This window comes from Taurulus bubalis (genome assembly GCF_910589615.1).
Source record: "Taurulus bubalis genome assembly, chromosome: 4".
Taxonomy (NCBI): Eukaryota; Metazoa; Chordata; class Actinopteri; order Perciformes; family Cottidae; genus Taurulus; species Taurulus bubalis.
In genome coordinates this window covers 7,730,116-7,748,370 of record NC_136592.1, presented here as the reverse complement: position 1 = coordinate 7,748,370, position 18,255 = coordinate 7,730,116, and the positions used below count along the sequence as shown (strand labels likewise).

Below are 18,255 nucleotides of genomic sequence, written 5' to 3'. Positions count from 1 at the left end.
ATTCACCTTTTAAAAAGGCACTTGCATATGAGATACATACCCATTTTTTATATATCAATAATTGCAGAGCAATAAACAATAAACTATATTCATACGCTGAGCTGGCTGTTTATTAAGATTCAAGATGTTTTTCACTGTCATATGCACAGATAAGAGTTATTCTATACAATGAAATGCTTATTTTGCTGGGTCCTCCTAACACACAGAATTAGAATAAACTTAAGGTAAAAAATAAATAAAAATAAGGCACGAAATATAAAAGATATAACAGTATTGCACAAAAAAATAATATAATAATAATATATAATAATGAATATAAATATATATAATATGCATATTAACTATAATAATAATTAATTAATACAATAATAAAATATAATAATAATACAAATATGATAATAGTATTAGTATTGTTCAGTGTATAAAGTGCACTATGCATTGCTACAATGTTAAGTACATTTGATGGGGTTTAATTCAACAGTCTTGCAATAATAAAGCTACCTTCATGAAAGTTATTCAGAGGTGCTGATTCGACTGTATGGTCACATTGGAGGCTGCAGTCTGTGGTGCTGCTGAACCGCATGCTTTAAACAGAGATGTGCCTCTGTTATTCTGTTACCTTCGTTAATATAAAGGGGATGGATAAAATAATAGAAACGCCTGTTAGTTTGGGTGCTCGCCTTGGATTATGGTACAAAGGAAAGAAAGATAGTTTACTCTGTGCTGCTAAAATGTTTTCAGCTTACTCTAACTGGTGAATAAAGCAGCAGGCAGCTAGACCCTGAGAGCCTGAGCAGGCAACTAGCACAGGGAACAGACCCCAGTGGGACCATTAGAGGTTAGCAACCCAATGTAGCGATATATAGGACAATAACATGAATGGAATAGAAAAATATGCTGTGAGAGAAGACTCTTGGGATATAACCATTTCACAGGTAAAATGTATAGACACAGAGCATGGAGTTGGGGTAATTATGAGTAGGTAAAGAGAGACATTTCAGGTGTGTGGTTCGCTACCCACTTCTAATACCCTGTTGTAAGGGACAACCTCACAATTACAAAGTCAGTTTTCAACACAGGTTGCAGGTTTAGAGGAGGACCAATTTGTTTGTAGCCACCTGAACTGTCAGAGGCAAACGATGCAGATTTATCTTACGGGGCAAAGGGAGAAGTCTCAGCAAGTAAATAAAGCACGTGCCAAAGGTAGGAACCCTGCAATGGCATATACAAAATAGCTTTGCAGAGGAACAGTAGCCATGAGTAGTGATTAGACACTGAAAGGATATCTCAACACTCTCTGCAAGCTTGATAAATCTTCTCAACAGTTTAAGACTCAATGGATCATGTTACCTTAATTCTATGTGAAAATGTGCCCCCTAGTGGATCAGACTGGTATCATGAACAACCCAGACTTGGCTTCAGACAAATCACAACCTGAACCACTTATTATTTGAAAAAGGATAATTATCTTCCCTCAACGCAAAATTTCCAAAAGCAGATATTCTGAATTGTGATAGCAGGAAAGGAGCCGGTGTTACTAATAACATTAGCAAGGCCTCAGCGGGACATTCCAATGGACACACCTGAATATAATGCAAATCATTATTGATCACAACTGCGCCATTCCTGCTCCAACGTGTCACAATCTGGGACTGTGCGTTCCCATACCCAGACTACCGTACTATTTAGTATGTCCCAATATACAGTATGCCAAAAATGCCAGGATGTCCTACCGCATCCGGTGACATTTTGCAGTATGCAAGCCAGCATGCTTTTCTGGTCATTCTGACCCACAATCCTCTGCGCTGCGGATATATGTGCAGAAGTGTCACTGTGCAATGTTATGATGGAAGTATTATGTCCCAATTAAATGCATCCTGCATGCAACAGTATGTACTTCATAAAGACAGCTGCCGTATGTACTAAAAGTAAAAAATATGCAATTGGGAAAGCAGCTTGACATAAAACTGGTCTACAGGCCCTCTTATTATGGTCCCATTCTATTTAGTGTGTCACAACGATTCCAGTGAGCCAGCATGCACAATACCAGACACACATAAATGGAACAGGGCCATCATAAATGTTATTTAGTATACCCATGTTTATCCTGCAATGAAATGCCAAAATGGCTGATGTGAAAAAGGTCTGATGGATCTAGTCCTCTGCTGGCCACCAAGCAACTCCAGCTGGAGGTTCACTCATTTGCTAAAACAATCTTAAACAGCAGTTATTTATGTTGAGAAGAATGTTTTCCTTTGTCTTTTTAGAACTAGTAAGAAACTTGCTTACACCTAACAATGAGGGGTTGTACTGTAGAGTCTCACCTCAGGTTTTAGTGGCACAGAATAGATGGGTTCTGTGATTGAACAATTCACCTCTCTGCCAAGAGTTTGGTAAACATGTTCCTCCTTGTCCTCTTCACTCTCCACCTCCTCTTCCTCGTCTTCCAACTCCTCCTCTGAGTGGTCAGGGGAGGACAGGCGCGGTCGGCTGCCCAAATCCTCTGACCATCTGTCCCTGAGGAAGGTAAGAAAGCAATATTTTTCATTTTTAAAAAGGTCACACCTCACATTTTACAGACATCTCTTTTGCTTCATTTCTCTCAAATGTCCTATTTGAGGAAGCTCAAACAATACATTTACTGCTACTCCTTAAAAGTAGGCCCAATCACGTCCCCATGAGGCCCATTTTTCTACTGTGACACGCTAGATAAATACAGCCCCAGGTAAGGTTTAAACTTAGAGAGTCACCTCTTGGAATTGGAATAATTTGTCACAAAGCTTGTGATAATACTGATGTATTTGCCAGAGAGAGTTTTTACCTGATGAAAAGTTCTGTACTGATGTTTGGCTCAGCTGTGAAGGACTCTGATTGGCCACTTTCAGAGAAAGACCTCGGCCGGAAGGGGGGGATGGCCCATGTCTGCCCAGTGAGCGACGAAGACCAGATGGCTGCTGCTAAGGCCGATCTGAAGATGGAAATACGTAATTCATATGAGGAGGGACACAAGAAATGCTGCTAATCATGTCAAAATGTCAATACTTTATTATTTCTAATGTTGATATTGACGTGATACATTGTTTGGTAAATGTATGATGAAGCTTAGTGATGAATACATTAGTCATGGTAACAGTCTTCTGAATTGCAGTGGCAATAACAGTGGAAGATATTACAGGATGAGACCAGAATACATCTCTTCTACAGCATTTCATTAATAGTTAAATGTTTGAGGACAGCATGAAGGCTTTCCGCTTTTACTTCACAGAGTTACGTTAATAAAGAAGGAGTTGCATTTATTGTCTCAGAGTTTCATCTCAAAGTAAGGAAAAGGATCTATGATGAATCACTGGCTAGTTCCCAGGACAGTCATACAAGGAGGAGGAGAAGGAAACACAATGAAAGGATGTTGGAGGTGATGGAGGTTGTTAGGTACCTGGGTCTCTCAGGTGAGGGGTTTGGGCTGCGTGGGGGCGGGGTACGAGGCACAGCAGGCTTAGGGGCAATGGAGGCAGCAGGGATCAAACCATGTGCTATATGCTTCTACACAACACGCACAGAGAAGGGTTAGAGAGGGTTAGCGTCACATGGACACACAACACACACCGTTTAAATGTTTGGTCAACAACATGATACCATTACACCACTTGACGTGACAAACCCGGTGTTGTCAAACGCTAGTTTAAAAACGTCTAAAATATCTATACAACCGAAGTTATCTAGCAGTTAACAGCTAACTTAACTAAGTTAGCTAACTAGTTAGGTTAAGTAAACGCTAGGTTGGTGTTAGCTAAGTTAAGCCCCCACAATAATCATTTAAACTAGCTTAGACGTTTAGCTAAAAATGAAACACGGTGAACGTTTTCATAAAAGACGCGAAACTTACAAATTCGTTGTCTTTCTCCCTCCTGAAGTTGAATTTTAACATAGTGGAAAAGTGCCGACTTTTTCTTCAATAACGTTAGCCTGACGTTATGCTTCAGTTTAGGAGAACAGCTTGACTTGGGTGCCGACCATTCTTTAAGTCGAATAACAGGAGAAAGGGCTTCGACTCGTTGCCATTGTGTTTCAAAGTATCTGTCCTATTTCGCCCTCAAACGATAAAGAAATAAAAGCAAGCTAGCAGCGTTCAACAGGCTGCTGTTTGCAGAAGATTTCTCGTATCTAGACGCTTCACCGCAGGACGGCACCTTCCTACAAAAGCAGCGCTGATTGGTTAAACGTGAGGAGCGGAGCCAATCAGCGACGAAAACGATTCACCTAGCAACGACGTCCTTACCGACCAGCGGCCAGGCCGACAGGGGGCGTTGTCGTTCCATTAAAAAATAAATATTTATTTATTTGTCCATAAAGCAATAATAGAATGTATTATGAATACAATATACAGCATACTTTAAATGTAATGTGTGCACAAAAATTAAAGAAGTACCCTTTTAAAGCATACCTCACATGACACCAAAAGTCAACAGATTTGATTCCTGCAATATACATTTTTCCTGTGAAAACAAATCTAAATACAGGAGAGAATTGTACTTTTGGGGAACTCATTTTCAAAGTGCAAAGCTCTGAGAATAAACAATAGGTTCAATCTAAATACCCTGCCACACACAGATACGTGACAAGCTATTGCCCAAAGATCATGAATGTATGGGTGATTACAGCGCTGATGAGTAAAACTTAATCACATGTTGTTTCCATGCAGGCAGATTAGGATGTCATCATAGCAGGTTCAGTATGGGTGCAACACAGCACTGGATACAGCCATACTTGGCCTAATATGCATACTGCACGATGCTTGCAGACTGTAAAACGTCTGCAGCCAGCTCAGTAGAGGGCACTCTCGTTGTAGGAGCTGGAGCTGGGGAACGAGGGACAGGGCTTATTCCAGGGAAGGGAACTGGAGTGGTCTGCTGGCGCTCTTCAGGCGGTTCTTCAGACCGAAGCTGAGGAAGGATGACTTCTTGGTGACTTTGCGGGACTTTGCGGGTCGTCGTAGGCCAGACAGATCATGGAGTAGGTCTTAAGCAGATTTCCGCAGAAGGTGACACTCATGGTTGGCTGGACTAAGAGATTGACAGTGAAATAATTATCCACTGTTCGTTTAATCAGAGACAGCCTCAATCGATGTATGGGGCCCATAGGTTAGTTCAATGTTTTTCAACCTTTTTTGAACCGAGGCACATTTTCTACAATAATAAAAAATCCCGCGACACACCAACAACTAAAAAAGTTACAAAATGTCACATTGTAGCATAATATGGTAGGTCATTATTGCGCTACCTGCTGGCATGGAAGAGTATTTCATTACTAGGCCAGCCATGATATGGATCAGACTCAACAATGGAAAATTATTTGTGGCAACTAAATAATATTTTTTTGGACCGATTAAGTGAAATTGGACATTTTCCCACGGCACACCGTGATTGAAAATCACTGGGTTAGTTGGTAATTTTCTTACTCTTTTAACCCGACCCTCTCTTTCCATCTCACAATAAACAATCTGTAAAGTCATATCACTATTAGCGTGGTCTTTGTGAGCGATTATATATATATATATATATATATGTATATATATATATATATACATATATATATATATATATATATAGAAATGATATCAAACGTCATTGAGTGAAAAATAAAAAACTAAGTCTCAGGGTACATGAAAACGGTTAATTTATTTAGTGCACATGTAGGGCAGAAGGGCACAGGTTATACAATGAGGTTTTGACCAACCGGTGCAAAAGAACTGTTTTTTTTTCTTTTGGCAACTCTGACGCTGTGGCCCATGCCTTTTTTGGTCTTTTTTGCAACAACGGCAACTGTGCTGACAACAGTTTTTTTTTCCCCCTCATTTAATCGTTTCTTTATTTGCAAGCAGAGTCTCTCGATATCGTCCTCGACAATATCTCAACGACACAAGCCGCCACCGCTGTCTTTGTTACGCTGTCACCTCCTGCCTCCTTCTCACAACACAAATGATCCACGACAAAAAAGTAATGCCAAAAGCAGAATTCACTATTCAGGCGATCTTTAATGACCCAGCCAAAAACCCACATTAATTATTGGTTTCAACGAGAGCAGTTCCCGCTGCTGCTGCTGCCGCAGTCGTCGCGTTGCCTTGCAACAGTGGTCGTTGTCGTCGCGTCGTCCTCTGCTGGGTAAAGAAAGTGTCACGGCCTGCCTCACAACACAAATGATCCATGGCAAAAGTAATGCCAAAAGCAGAATTCGCTATTCAGGCGATCTTTAACAACCCAGCCAAAAACCCATATTAATTATTTGTTACAATCACCTTTTCGACGTCAAGAGTAGTCGTCATGGCGGCCTTGCGAGCGTAGATATAGTCCTCGTTGTCGATGTAGTCATCGTCGTTGAGTAGGCGTTTCCGGCATCCCCGGCTGGGTAAAGAAAGTGTCACCGCCTGCCTCCTTCTCACAACACAAATGAGCGCTGCCCACTCAATACACGGCGCGTTGCCCACTCAATGCATCGCACGAATCGACCAGTCAGTGGCCTACTTGGAAAAATACCCACACACTTATACTGCTGCCGGCTCACGCTCAAAAACGACTTCATCTTCGAGCGACTGACGCAAGAGTTGAATAGGCGAGAGTAATTGACATTTAATAACACCTAAAACAAAGTTAGACTGACGGAAGAGATTAGATGAGTAAAGAAGATGGAAAGCATGAGTGTGAATACAGATCGCGAGTATCAATGTCAGTCAGGGATTATTGACTTTAGGTATTAGAGTGAATTTAACTTGTTCTGTGAAGCGTAGAATATAGTCGGGCCGGTGATGTCAAAGGGAGGGCCGGTTGCTGATGGAGGTGGGTCGGTATTGGACCAGCCCACCCCTGGTGCTCGGGCCCTAATAATAACTAGAACATTTCGCAAGAGATTTTGATGGTGTGGCGACTTCCTACGTTTTGATAAACAATTGTGAAAGAGTGAAAATTGTGGGACTAAAGGCAAAATACGTTGTTTCTGTTGCTGCCCCTCACTCTGGCAGTTGGCTCTCCACTCTAGCTCTGAACATTCCGTGCCATACACACCCATTATAAACTCTGAAACGGTCCTAAAATGTTCCTGAAACTTGAACAGTGGTTATGTGAAAACTGTGCTAGCTATGAAAATGCCCAATTGGGAAAATAAACTCCAGACTTTTGGTAACGTTTTAAACTTTAAATCATTTCTCTACATTCAATTATGGCGAGTCACTATGAGCACAAAGATGTGCTTGTTTTTGCTCTCTTCACGCCGAAACCCCATCCAAGTGAATGGGACAATTCCGCACCGTTTTTCACGGCTTTCGGGGAAACGGCCGGGCGAATCTCGTAGCACAAGATTCCCGATGCAGGCCGCACATTTTGATGCATTTTGACGGATGTGCTGGCAACGCCACGCAATAAGTTGTGGTCCAAAGTTTAAGAAAAAGGAGAATGAACCGGGTTAGGGTTAGGGTTAAGATGAAGATTTTGAAAAAAATAGCAGAAAATACAGAAAAGGGAAACTACATGCTGAAAAGTGTTGAAGCCCAAAAGCATTTGACCTAACTGCTGAAAATCCTTGTTGTTTAAATGTATAATTGGAAAAGTTGGAAGCAAAACTGCATCATTTAATTCTAAATAATCAAAGAGAGAGAAAAAAAGAAATTGAGACATAGAAACAGAAAGAGAGAGGTATAGAATGAGAGAGAGTGACTCTGTGGGTCAAGTACAGACATAGGTACAGACAAATAGAGGTAGAGAAAGAGAGAGACTGAGAGGTACAGCCAGACAGAGAAAAGAGAGAAAAAGGACAGATATAGACAGTAGTAGTCGACTATGCTCTCACTGACATGGACGCCTCCACTATCAGTGCGTTCACTGTCAGGCAGCAATCCCCCCTCTCGGACCAAAACCAAATAAATACTTTAAAACCTCGAACCAACTCAACCCACCAATAAGGAGTCCAGTAAGCTGTACAAACTCAACATACAGATGGGCTCAAGACAACAGTGACAAATTATTCATGTCGCTAAATTCCCCTGATCTAATTAGTAAAATACTGGAATTCAGGGTAAATCAGTACGACACGACCACAGTTGGTGTTAACATGGCCACTGCTGACGTCAATACACTATGTCCTCGCCAAGTGTCCACGGCGTCTCAACCACAGCCTCACAAACAGGTAGTGCATTTTACAGTAAACTGTTCCGTTTATATTATATGTCGTAGTCTACTAAAATTCAAACATTTTTACTGTACCAATTAGGAGATTCTTCAAAGTAAAAATCCTACCTTTGTACATTAAAAAAACACATTTTCTAATAGTTCAGGTGCCATAAACATACTTTTTGACACAGGTCAGTCAGTTGTCCAGTTTATACGGAATTACGGAAATACCATGGTTTCTTCGTTTTCTGTTTCAAACCAAAAACGGGAAAACGGAAAACCACTTCCGTTTCTCGTTTCTGGCGTCTGAATCCGAAAACGAGAAAACCAAACTCAGTGTTTAAACAGTGTTTAACTATCACGTTCTATGACTTTACTACGGAAGCGCATTGCGTTCACTGGATAAAAAAAAAAAGACCCCTTTTCTCGTAATTACGACATCCTGATCTCATAATTACGAGATCTTTTCTCGTAATTACGAGATCTTTTCTGGTAATTACGACATCCTGATCTCGTAATTACGAGATCTTTTCTCGTAATTACGACATCCTGATCTCGTAATTACGAGATCCTGACCTGATTACGAAAGGTGCCATACTGGCCAGTGTATGCGTGTATGTGTACAGGCGTCTTCTTAGACGGTTCCGTTACCTTGAGGATCTAGGATTTTTAACAGGTGCCGCACAATTCTTTGAGTCACTGCACCATCCTCGGCAGAATTATAGTCTGGAGTCTTTAAGTGATGGTTCGTAAAGGTTTATTGAATTCACCGTAAGAAATATGAAGAAAAACAGAAGTAGCAGTTGGTTAGCTTAAGCTCTGACACAGACAAAAAACGTAGCCATCTAAAACAATATTTTCTCAAAAAATGAACTTGAACAGGTGCAAACCTTGTGCCCATATCAGCCAGGTGCTAAACTAATACATCCGTAACCTTTTTATCACTGTTTTCCGTTGTTATGACCCGTTTCTTACTTCCGTTTTTTGTACCTTCAAAATAAGAGCACAACCGGAAATGCACCAACTGCAGTAACAAAACGGACTAAAATAAAGGACAAAAAAAAAAAAGAACAAACTATTACAATACTTTAAACTCTCAGAGGTCCGTTACAGTCACTACCAAACCAGATTGGATGCATGAATTTGTATCCATGAAGCATCCCGTGTTGGTTCAACTGCTCCTGCAGAAACAGAGCGACATCCAGCACGTCAGACTGGGCTTTCCGCCTGAACAATCCTAACGCCTTGAGATGCCTGCGCAGTGTTGACATACTCAATTTAATACCATCCTCATTTTTTAGAAACATCAGTATTTCCCAGTGTCTCAAACCGAGAAGGTAATAATAGCAGATTAACTGCGATAGCGCCATAATTGCCACTGAGAGAGGATTTACAGACGTTTCCTTTTTCTTTTTCTTTTCTTGTAATTACGAGATCAGGATGTAAGAGAAAAGATCTCGTAATTACAAGATCAGGATGTCGTAATTACGAGAAAAGATCTCGTAATTACGAGATCAGGATGTTGTAATTCCGAGAAAAGATCTCGTAATTACGAGATCAGGATGTCGTAATTACGAGAAAAGGGGTCTATTTTTTTTTTATCCAGTGAATGCAATGCGCTTCTGTAAATAACCACTAGTTCTGCTTTATACTTGTTGAGGAAGTCCCACACACGTCGGAACATCAACCACCCCCGTGTCTGGGTTCATAACATTATCCGTAGTCACACACAGCTCCGACTCCTCCAGGACGAGTGTGTGAATGAAGCCGTTTCCAGCGCTCCTTCAGCGGGCCAGCAGTTTCATTCAGTAACGGCGGTGATGCCGGGCGGAGCTTCTCAACGCTGATTGGCTTTCGCAACTCCGCGTCATGCGAATTATTCGCTGGAGTTGAAATATTTGAACGCCAGCGAAAAAGCGAAAAAGCGGAAAAGCGGCGTTGCGACGCTGTTTCGCCTCTATCGCGACGCCCGGCGAAAAATTTGCTTTTCCGCAACCTAACGCGGCTGTGCATTGACTTAACATGTAATCTGGACGCGCGAATATTTCGCAACTGTTTTGGTGTGAACACGGCATAAGATGTCCCCAGCAGTCTAGGCCTGGAGCAGCAAATCTAGGGATGAACACAGTTGTTACATTTTTAAATCCACAAATATAAAAATGACATCATCGCGATCAGCAGTCTTTTCTCACTGTGGATAATAGTATTTTGGTGATTGGACTTGTTTTTGCAGCATGTCAAGCAGCAGCTTTCTTGCTGACTATTAATAGTGTCAGTTTTAATCTCTACAATCATTTGATTGTAGAGCGTCTTTTAAAAGGCTGTTCTGACTACTTCTGTGTTATTTGGCCGTTTCATAGTCGAGAGCAATGGCAGGTATTTAGTAAATTATTAATTTATATAATAATAATAATAATACTTACATTTTATATAGCGCTTTTCAAAATGCTCAAATACTTTCAGTGATGGCAGAGGACAAGGAGGGCCGGAGGCGTGCAATGTTCCTGAGGTGAAAGAAGGTAACGTTTGGTAACGTGGTTGGCGTGGAGTAGGAAAGAGAGGGTGAGGTCAAGGATGATGCCGAGGTTGCGGTTCTGGGTGGAGCCATCAATGTTCAGAGAGAAGGTCTGGGCTAAGCAGTTGAGTTTAAGAAAATTCTTTCCAGATGAATAATCTTTCTCAAAGAAAAATCTAACTAAATTAATGACAATATGTTTCTTAATTTCTAGAATTATACAAATCATCATCAAAAAATAACACAAGCTTTGTTTTCTGCAGAATCTGAACTTCCATTTCAGCTCATAAAACCTTGTTAGAGAGATTCTAAAGGAACAACATGGAGACATGAAAGTGACGCTGAGACGAGTTCACTCATTGACACGATTTGATCCAAACTGGTTTCATTTATTTTAAGAACGATAATATGATCTGAAGTGAACGCTGCTGTTCATTTCCTGCTCGTTACATTTCGTAGGCAGACTTCTGTCACTATGTTGTTAAAAAATACCTGAGATGGCGCAAGTTCAAACCAGAGTTTGACCTTTGACCTTCTCACTAATAAATCTCATTCATGTTTGCAGCTTTTTAATTAGTGAGCCGTAGAGATGACTTTGATCAAAGTATTTCTCTGAATGCTTCTTAATAGTGTTAACTTGCAGGTTATTTATGTTGGATATGAGCTGCTCTACATAATTCATTTACATTTAATTGACTTTTAATATCGTGTTAATTATGTATACAAATAGATAAGAAATGGTCTTAAAAATGGTCCTAAACTTAAATTCATACTTGAGCCTATTCAGACATGATGTATTATTTCAGTTTTTTCACAAGTCTGGAATCTTTCCACATTAATAAAGCCTGCAGTTATTTAGAGACACTTTGCATTTTAAAAGTGTTGATACATATATTCTGTTTACTGAGTTTCATTAACTTAGCTGTCAGTGAGACAACTGAAATAATAGAAAAGGACGAGTGATGAACTCGTTATCAGTCAACTCACACAATGAGGGAAAGAGACATTACTGGTGAATAATGCTAATATTAAAACTATCCCTAAACCCCTCGGTGATGAAGATTTTTTAGTTTGAAGTTTTTTACTGTAGAATATAATTGCTTATTACATAACCTGCTTCTGTCATTAACCTAAAATACCATTTGGAATTTCTTTTATTACGTAACATTGATCATTTTATTGATCAGCTTCAGTTTAGTTAAAATCACAACCAAACAGATACTTCTTTATAGTCACCATCATGTCATGCATTTGTATTAATATTGAAATCAGAGAGACAGAAACATTTATTTGATTTTAAATTCAGTTTAATTCATGTATGAAAGGGAGACACCTGATCACCAGGAGAAACCCTTTCATGAACGATTGAAGTTGATAATTTAGAGTTTCTAATTAGCCGAAAGGGAATATTTTATTTAGCCAGCCAGCCATACAGCCAGCCAGACAGCCAGCCAGCCATACAGCCAGCCAGCCAGCCATACAGCCAGCCAGACAGCCAGCCAGACAGCCAGACAGCCAGACAGCTAGCCAGCAAGACAGCCAGCCAGACAGCCAGCAAGCCAGCCAGCCAGCCAGCCAGCCAGCCAGCCAGACAGCTAGCCAGCCAACCAGACAGCCAGCCAGCCAGACAGCCAACCAGACAGCCAGCCAGCCAGACAGCAAGCAAGTCAGCCAGACAGCCAGCCAGCCAGACAGCCAGCCAGACAGCCAGACAGCCAGACAGCTAGCCAACCAGACAGCTAGCCAGCCAGCCAGCTAGCCAGCCAGACAGCCAGACAGCCAGCAAGCCAGCCAGCAAGCCAGCCAGACAGCCAGCTAGCCAGCCAGACAGCCCGCCAGACAGCCAGCCAGACAGCCATCAAGCCAGCCAGCCAGCTAGCCAGCCAGACAGCCAGACAGCCAACTAGCCAGACAGCCAACCAGCTAGCCAGCCAGACAGCTAGCCAGCCAGACAGCCAACCAGACAGCCAGACAGCCAACTAGCTAGACAGCCAACCAGCCAGCCAGCCAGACAGCCAGCCAGCCAGACAGCCAACTAGCCAGACAGCCAACCAGACAGCCAGACAGACAGCCAGACAGCCAACCAGACAGCCAGCCAGACAGCCAGTCAGCCAGACAGCTAGCCAGCCAGACAGCTAGCCATCCACCCAGCTAGCCAGCCAGCTAGCCAGCCAGACAGCCAGACAGCTAGCCAGCCAGCCAGCTAGCCAGCCAGACAGTCAACCAGACAGCCAGACAGCCAGACCGCCAACTAGCCAGACAGCCAACCAGACAACCAGCCAGCCAGACAGCCAGCCAACCAGACAGACAGCTAGCCAGCCAGCTAGCCAGCCAGACAGCCAACCAGACAGCCAGACAGCCAGACCGCCAACTAGCCAGACAGCCAACCAGACAGCCAGCCAGCCAGACAGCCAGCCAGCCAGACAGACAGCTAGCCAGCCAGACAGCCAGCCAGACAGCCAACCAGACAGCCAGACAGCCAGACAGCCAACTAGCCAGCCAGCCAGCCAGACAGCTAGCCAGCCAGACAGCAAGCCAGACAGCTAGCCAGACAGCCAGACAGCTAGCCAGCCAGACAGCTAGCCAGCCAGCTAGCCAGCCGTTGACTACGGAGATCTGAGTGTCTGCTGAGTTGATTGCTAGATGGAGTTTATCGCAGGTTGCAACGGGAATATACAGATCTAGGGAGGAGACGCGGAGACATTCATTCTGACCATTCTAAAACTCATAGCGCCCTCCAAATGAAATATGAGAGGCTCTGCTACGCGCAAGGAAAGCCCCGACCGCACTTTAGCCCACCTCAGTTCACAACTGAACTGTAATCCTTCTCCATCCTTTTTTTGGGGGGGGACTAATGACAGAATGTGTTTTGTGATTGTATGATTGTAAATAGTTGATTCGTTATACTGGATATGTACAAATTGTAAACAGTTGATTTGTTATACTGTATATGTAAAAAATGCCAATGACGAAAAAAAATAAACTTCACTTTGTACAGACAATTATCTTTTACCTTTGATAAAAAACATGGACACAGCACAATACAATGTTGGAATCAATTTCTAATATCAAACTCTCATCTAACTCTTGGTAAGAAAGTGATAAGCACATGTCCCAATCCGTCAACCTCCTCTTTATCGATTCATGTTTCTGAGAATTTGTGTTACCGCCAATCCACCCATCTCTGTCCCTCCTCATTCCTTGATTGTATTCACCAAATGTACAATCATCACAGGAGTATGACTAAATTAAGCAGATCAAGCAGGGAAGCTTCAGTTAAAAAGTTAGAGAAAAAAGCCCTTTCCATGACGATGATCACTCCAGGCGAAGCAACGTTTTGCATGACTTCAAAACTGAGTTGATATAGAGTTTGGCTTGCAGTGAACACTTGTGATGGACACACGGTACTGTTCCAGCCTAAAATGGGAGGTGGAGCTGGAGGGCAGAGAGGAAAGCCAGTCGAGATGGTGACTAAGTATGTATGGAATGGTGAGAAAGGAGGATGGGATGTTTTCGTAGTAGAAAGTCTGTAATCATGTAAATAGGAAGAGAACAAACACATAGCTGTGCTTGTGCCAACCATACAGCCAGCCGTGTCTCAGCATGCCCAGCATGCGTTTGGGTGCAGGAGCGGTGGAAACAGATGGTACGCTGTCTGCACGTCAGTACGCTTACTCCCACCGCCGTTTGGTGCTAGAATGAACTGGAGAATAAATGCTCGTTTGCGACTGGCAATCAATACAAGGATCAATATTCAATATCCTAATGCATGCTGCGCTTTCTATCTTGGAGCTTCAAAGTGTGTGTCTAAGCATAAAATGTGAAGAAAGAAATTAAGACAGCTTGATGAATAATTCTCCATGCGGCACAACGTGTTGTCTCTTGGTTGTGTCTCTCACACACACACACACACACACACACACACACATACACACACACACACATACACACACACCCGTCACTCCCATCACTGCATCACAGTTAGAGCCCACCAGCTGGTCTCTAGCAGGTCACACAGTTGTCACCATGGTGACAAAGCCCGGCAGATGAGGACCCATGTGTGTTTGGTTTATTGCTTGTGTGTGACGTTGGTTTAACAATCTTTCAATAATGCATAAAGGCAGACTGTGTGTGTGTGTGTGTGTGTGTGTGTGTGTGTGTGTGTGTGTGTGTGTGTGTGTGCGTGCGTGTGTGTGCCTTCACATCTTCTTGACCGTATTCCAGACAGAGACAGACTGTACAGAGATGAGAAATGATACTGGCGAGACAAACACAACATTGATGTTGTGTGTTTCATGTGAGAATCTGACCCAACCAATTGTTGTCGGATTGTGAGCATTTTATACAACAGTATAGCGCAGCACCCCATAGCCTGCCAGGATACACGAGGGAAGGAATGTTCTTAAAATGGGGGAGCTTGAAAGAAACAGGTTGAAGGGAACAGAAAAGGGAGAGGGGGTTATACAAGGTGCCGGACTGAGAGGGATGCCGGTGGAAATATAGGGGAGAGTGACTCCTAAATTACTCCCAAATGGTGGAATGAGCTCCCCAATGACATCAGGACAGCAGAAAGTCTCTATCTATACATTCTATACATATCAGGTGGAACTGCTGTAAACTTCTCATGGTAACAATTGTATTTCTGCTCGAGGGTAAAAAGACCAACAAAACAACTGTGGAAGCCGAGGAAGACCAAAACTATTTAAATGATATACGTGTCTGCCCGTGAGTGCCTACTTGTGAAAATGAACCACAACTGAACACTTAAAGGAGCCAGATCTGACATTGGGAGCCTTTCGGTTGCCTTTTAACAGGTCGAGGGCATGCCGGTGGCTCATAACCAACGGTGCTAACAGCGTTAGCGCTGAAAGAGCTAACGGCGTTGGCCTCAAGGTGAGCTGGAGGCAACAGTGCTGCCGGGTTGGGACGCCGTTATCAGCTGTTACTGCCTTACGAGAGCAGTGCACAGGGCGGCCTCAGTGCATGTCCACGCTCACATCCACTGAAAGCAGCCCAGAGCCTTGTTACGTCAGAAAAGCAAGGAGAAGCACGGGTAACACACTGATAAAAAAATGTACTCAAATCATTAATCAGGACAATCTTTAATCTTTGCAAAGAGGAGCAGAGTCATAATCACAACATGATATGTCAATTGCGTATCCTGGACTGCTCAATGAATGAACAGAGAGTTACCTCTTAAATACATTAATGACACAATCACAGAAGCTTTCATGACGTCTTTAGATTACCTTGCATCGGCATGGTCATAACAAGGAACACAACGTTCTTCAAACAGAGACATGAAGGCATTCACAGTCTCATGACTATCAGAAGGTTACTTGAAAAGCATACGTATGTTTTAACAGGAAAGTAGGTCAAATGAGAAGCCACAAGCCTTTACACAGTATATGATTAATGATTTTATAATATAACTGTGAAACAGTAATTGATTAAGAGTAAATACGTTTTTTCTTCCAACACACACCCAGAGGGACAGCAGCATTATTCTCAGCTCAGGTAGCCATGCCTCCATTACATCTTTACGTTGAAAATAGTTGTTGTAGATCTTTTTTTAAATCTGTAAATAAACTCACTTAATCTTCAAACAAAGATAAACTTAAACCCATAATAATTTCAGCGGTATTTAACTTTTTCTGCTTTCCAAGCCTGGTACCAAACTTGGTAAAAAAGCACTTGAGCAGAAGTTCGCTCCGTCTAATATTCTGTTCTGGGACTCAAAGACACCTGAGGGGCCTCAGGGAACTACAACTAAACTAAACTGTAGTTCCTCTTTTGCAGACTTCAGAGGCCTTAAGCAAGTTAGTCACCCTTCAGAAATTCTCTCATGATTTATTCTGTATGCTAGTAAGACATACATTAGGACTTTTATTCTACTGGTAATAGTTGTTCCTTTTGTTTAAACTTCTTTTACAAAAGTTATTTTTTTAAGTGTTGACTTATGTCTGTATACCTTTGTGTGAACTTAGATTGTCAAACGTTATAAATACAATTAGAATGTGTCCTTTATGCTTCCAGTGGAAATTAAAGGATACCCACTGTAAAGAAAGTAACACCGAATTATCTATAGGTCGATGTGAATGGTTGCTACAAACATTTGAAATTCACCTGAACACAAAACTCCCAGGATGCACGGCTGAACTTGTAACAGGGGAGAGCTGATTTAAAGCCCCGTAAAGCTGTTGTGTTGGTGGGGAATGCTGGCCTTTTCACATTTATGACCGAGCTGGAAAGTCATTTAAAGTATGGAGGGTGGCGCGCTGAGGTCCCAAGAGGCTCGAACTATTGTTGGTGAATTTAAATCAGAATCAGAATTTTTATATTTGCCATACAAGGAATTTGCAAATACAAGGAATTTGACGAGGTGAAAGGTGCATAACAATAAACAAAGACATAACAAAAAATAAATAAAACAATCAATCAATACAAATAATAAAAACATTAGACAATGCAATAATCAAGGCAAAATTTAAATATGGTAAACAACAAACAGATAACGACACACACAGAGGGAGAGTGCTCAGGTAGACGTGACTACTCAGCGTAGCCTCATACGAGGGTTCGTATGATGTACTACGAAGAGTTACTCATCTGGAGTGCCTTTTACTGTGAAAGCCACGGCTCAATTTTGGCTCGTTACATGCATACAGTCTTTTTTTTATTTTTTATAAACTTCCACAGGAAACTCAGTTTGGTTTCAGCAACAAAGCCACTTAGTTAGGTTTTTGGAATAGATGGTCGTTTGGGTAATAATAACCACGGACGTGTTTTTACTGAAGTAGACAACTTATGTGACAAAAACATTTACGTGGAACAAGCTTCGGTCTTTTGCTTGTTGGACGCTTCAGCTAGATCACGTGGATAAAAGGGCTCCTGTGAGCATCTCCCAAAAAAAAACAAAAGAAAAAAGAAAAAGATACTCTTAAAGGCCTTACAAAGTGTGTTGTAGTTTCCCAGCACACAGTGTATCATGGGTAATACTTTTGGCAATGTTTCACCCTGGGGTGTGTGCGGCCCTTCACAGTGCGGCTTGTTTGCGCTGTAAAACAAAAACACACACATTCACAGACAGAACCCTGCTTGTATAAGCGTGTGATATTTGACGCAAAACATTGCGCGCGCAGACGGGACGCATTTAAGAAAACTGGCTTTTGGGAGTTATCCTTCAAAGGTTGTCGGTGGGAAACTATAATTACAGGATGTTAGACCGGCTAAGTGACTGAATCACAAAGGCGCTGTGTTTTATGTCCTGTCGGCCCCGCACCTGTCACCTGATGGCACAGTTGGGGGGTTTTTGGACAGGAGAAGACGTTGCACAATAAAATATAGGACATACTTGCACTTTACCCTACTAACGGCAGGCCTAATGGTTCATCTATTAGGGAAGGAGTGCTGTCACTCAGTGTCTGCCATGTTTGTTTGTTTTTTATTTTACAAGGAGATGGATGGTAAGATAACTAACTTGTGCTGAGTGTCTCATGCTGCTGTTTTTTTTTTTTTGCTGCCGTCAACCTGTCTTTCACTCTCACTCTGTGTGTGTGTGTGTGTGTGTGTGTGTGTGTGTGT

General features: G+C 42.2%; 1 protein-coding gene across 1 annotated transcript in view; it reads right to left on the bottom strand.

Annotated features, from left to right (window-relative positions):
- Positions 1-3,925, bottom strand: part of cep89 (centrosomal protein 89) — a gene marked incomplete at its 5' end in the record, with an annotated part of 51,524 nt that extends 47,599 nt beyond the window's left edge. The window contains 4 exons of the mRNA XM_079216634.1: positions 2,325-2,517; positions 2,822-2,968; positions 3,434-3,540; positions 3,884-3,925. Of these exons, the coding sequence (XP_079072760.1) occupies positions 2,325-2,517; positions 2,822-2,968; positions 3,434-3,540; positions 3,884-3,925 (489 nt within the window). The remainder of the gene's footprint in view (positions 1-2,324; positions 2,518-2,821; positions 2,969-3,433; positions 3,541-3,883) is intronic.
- Positions 3,926-18,255: the final 14,330 nt, after the last annotated feature.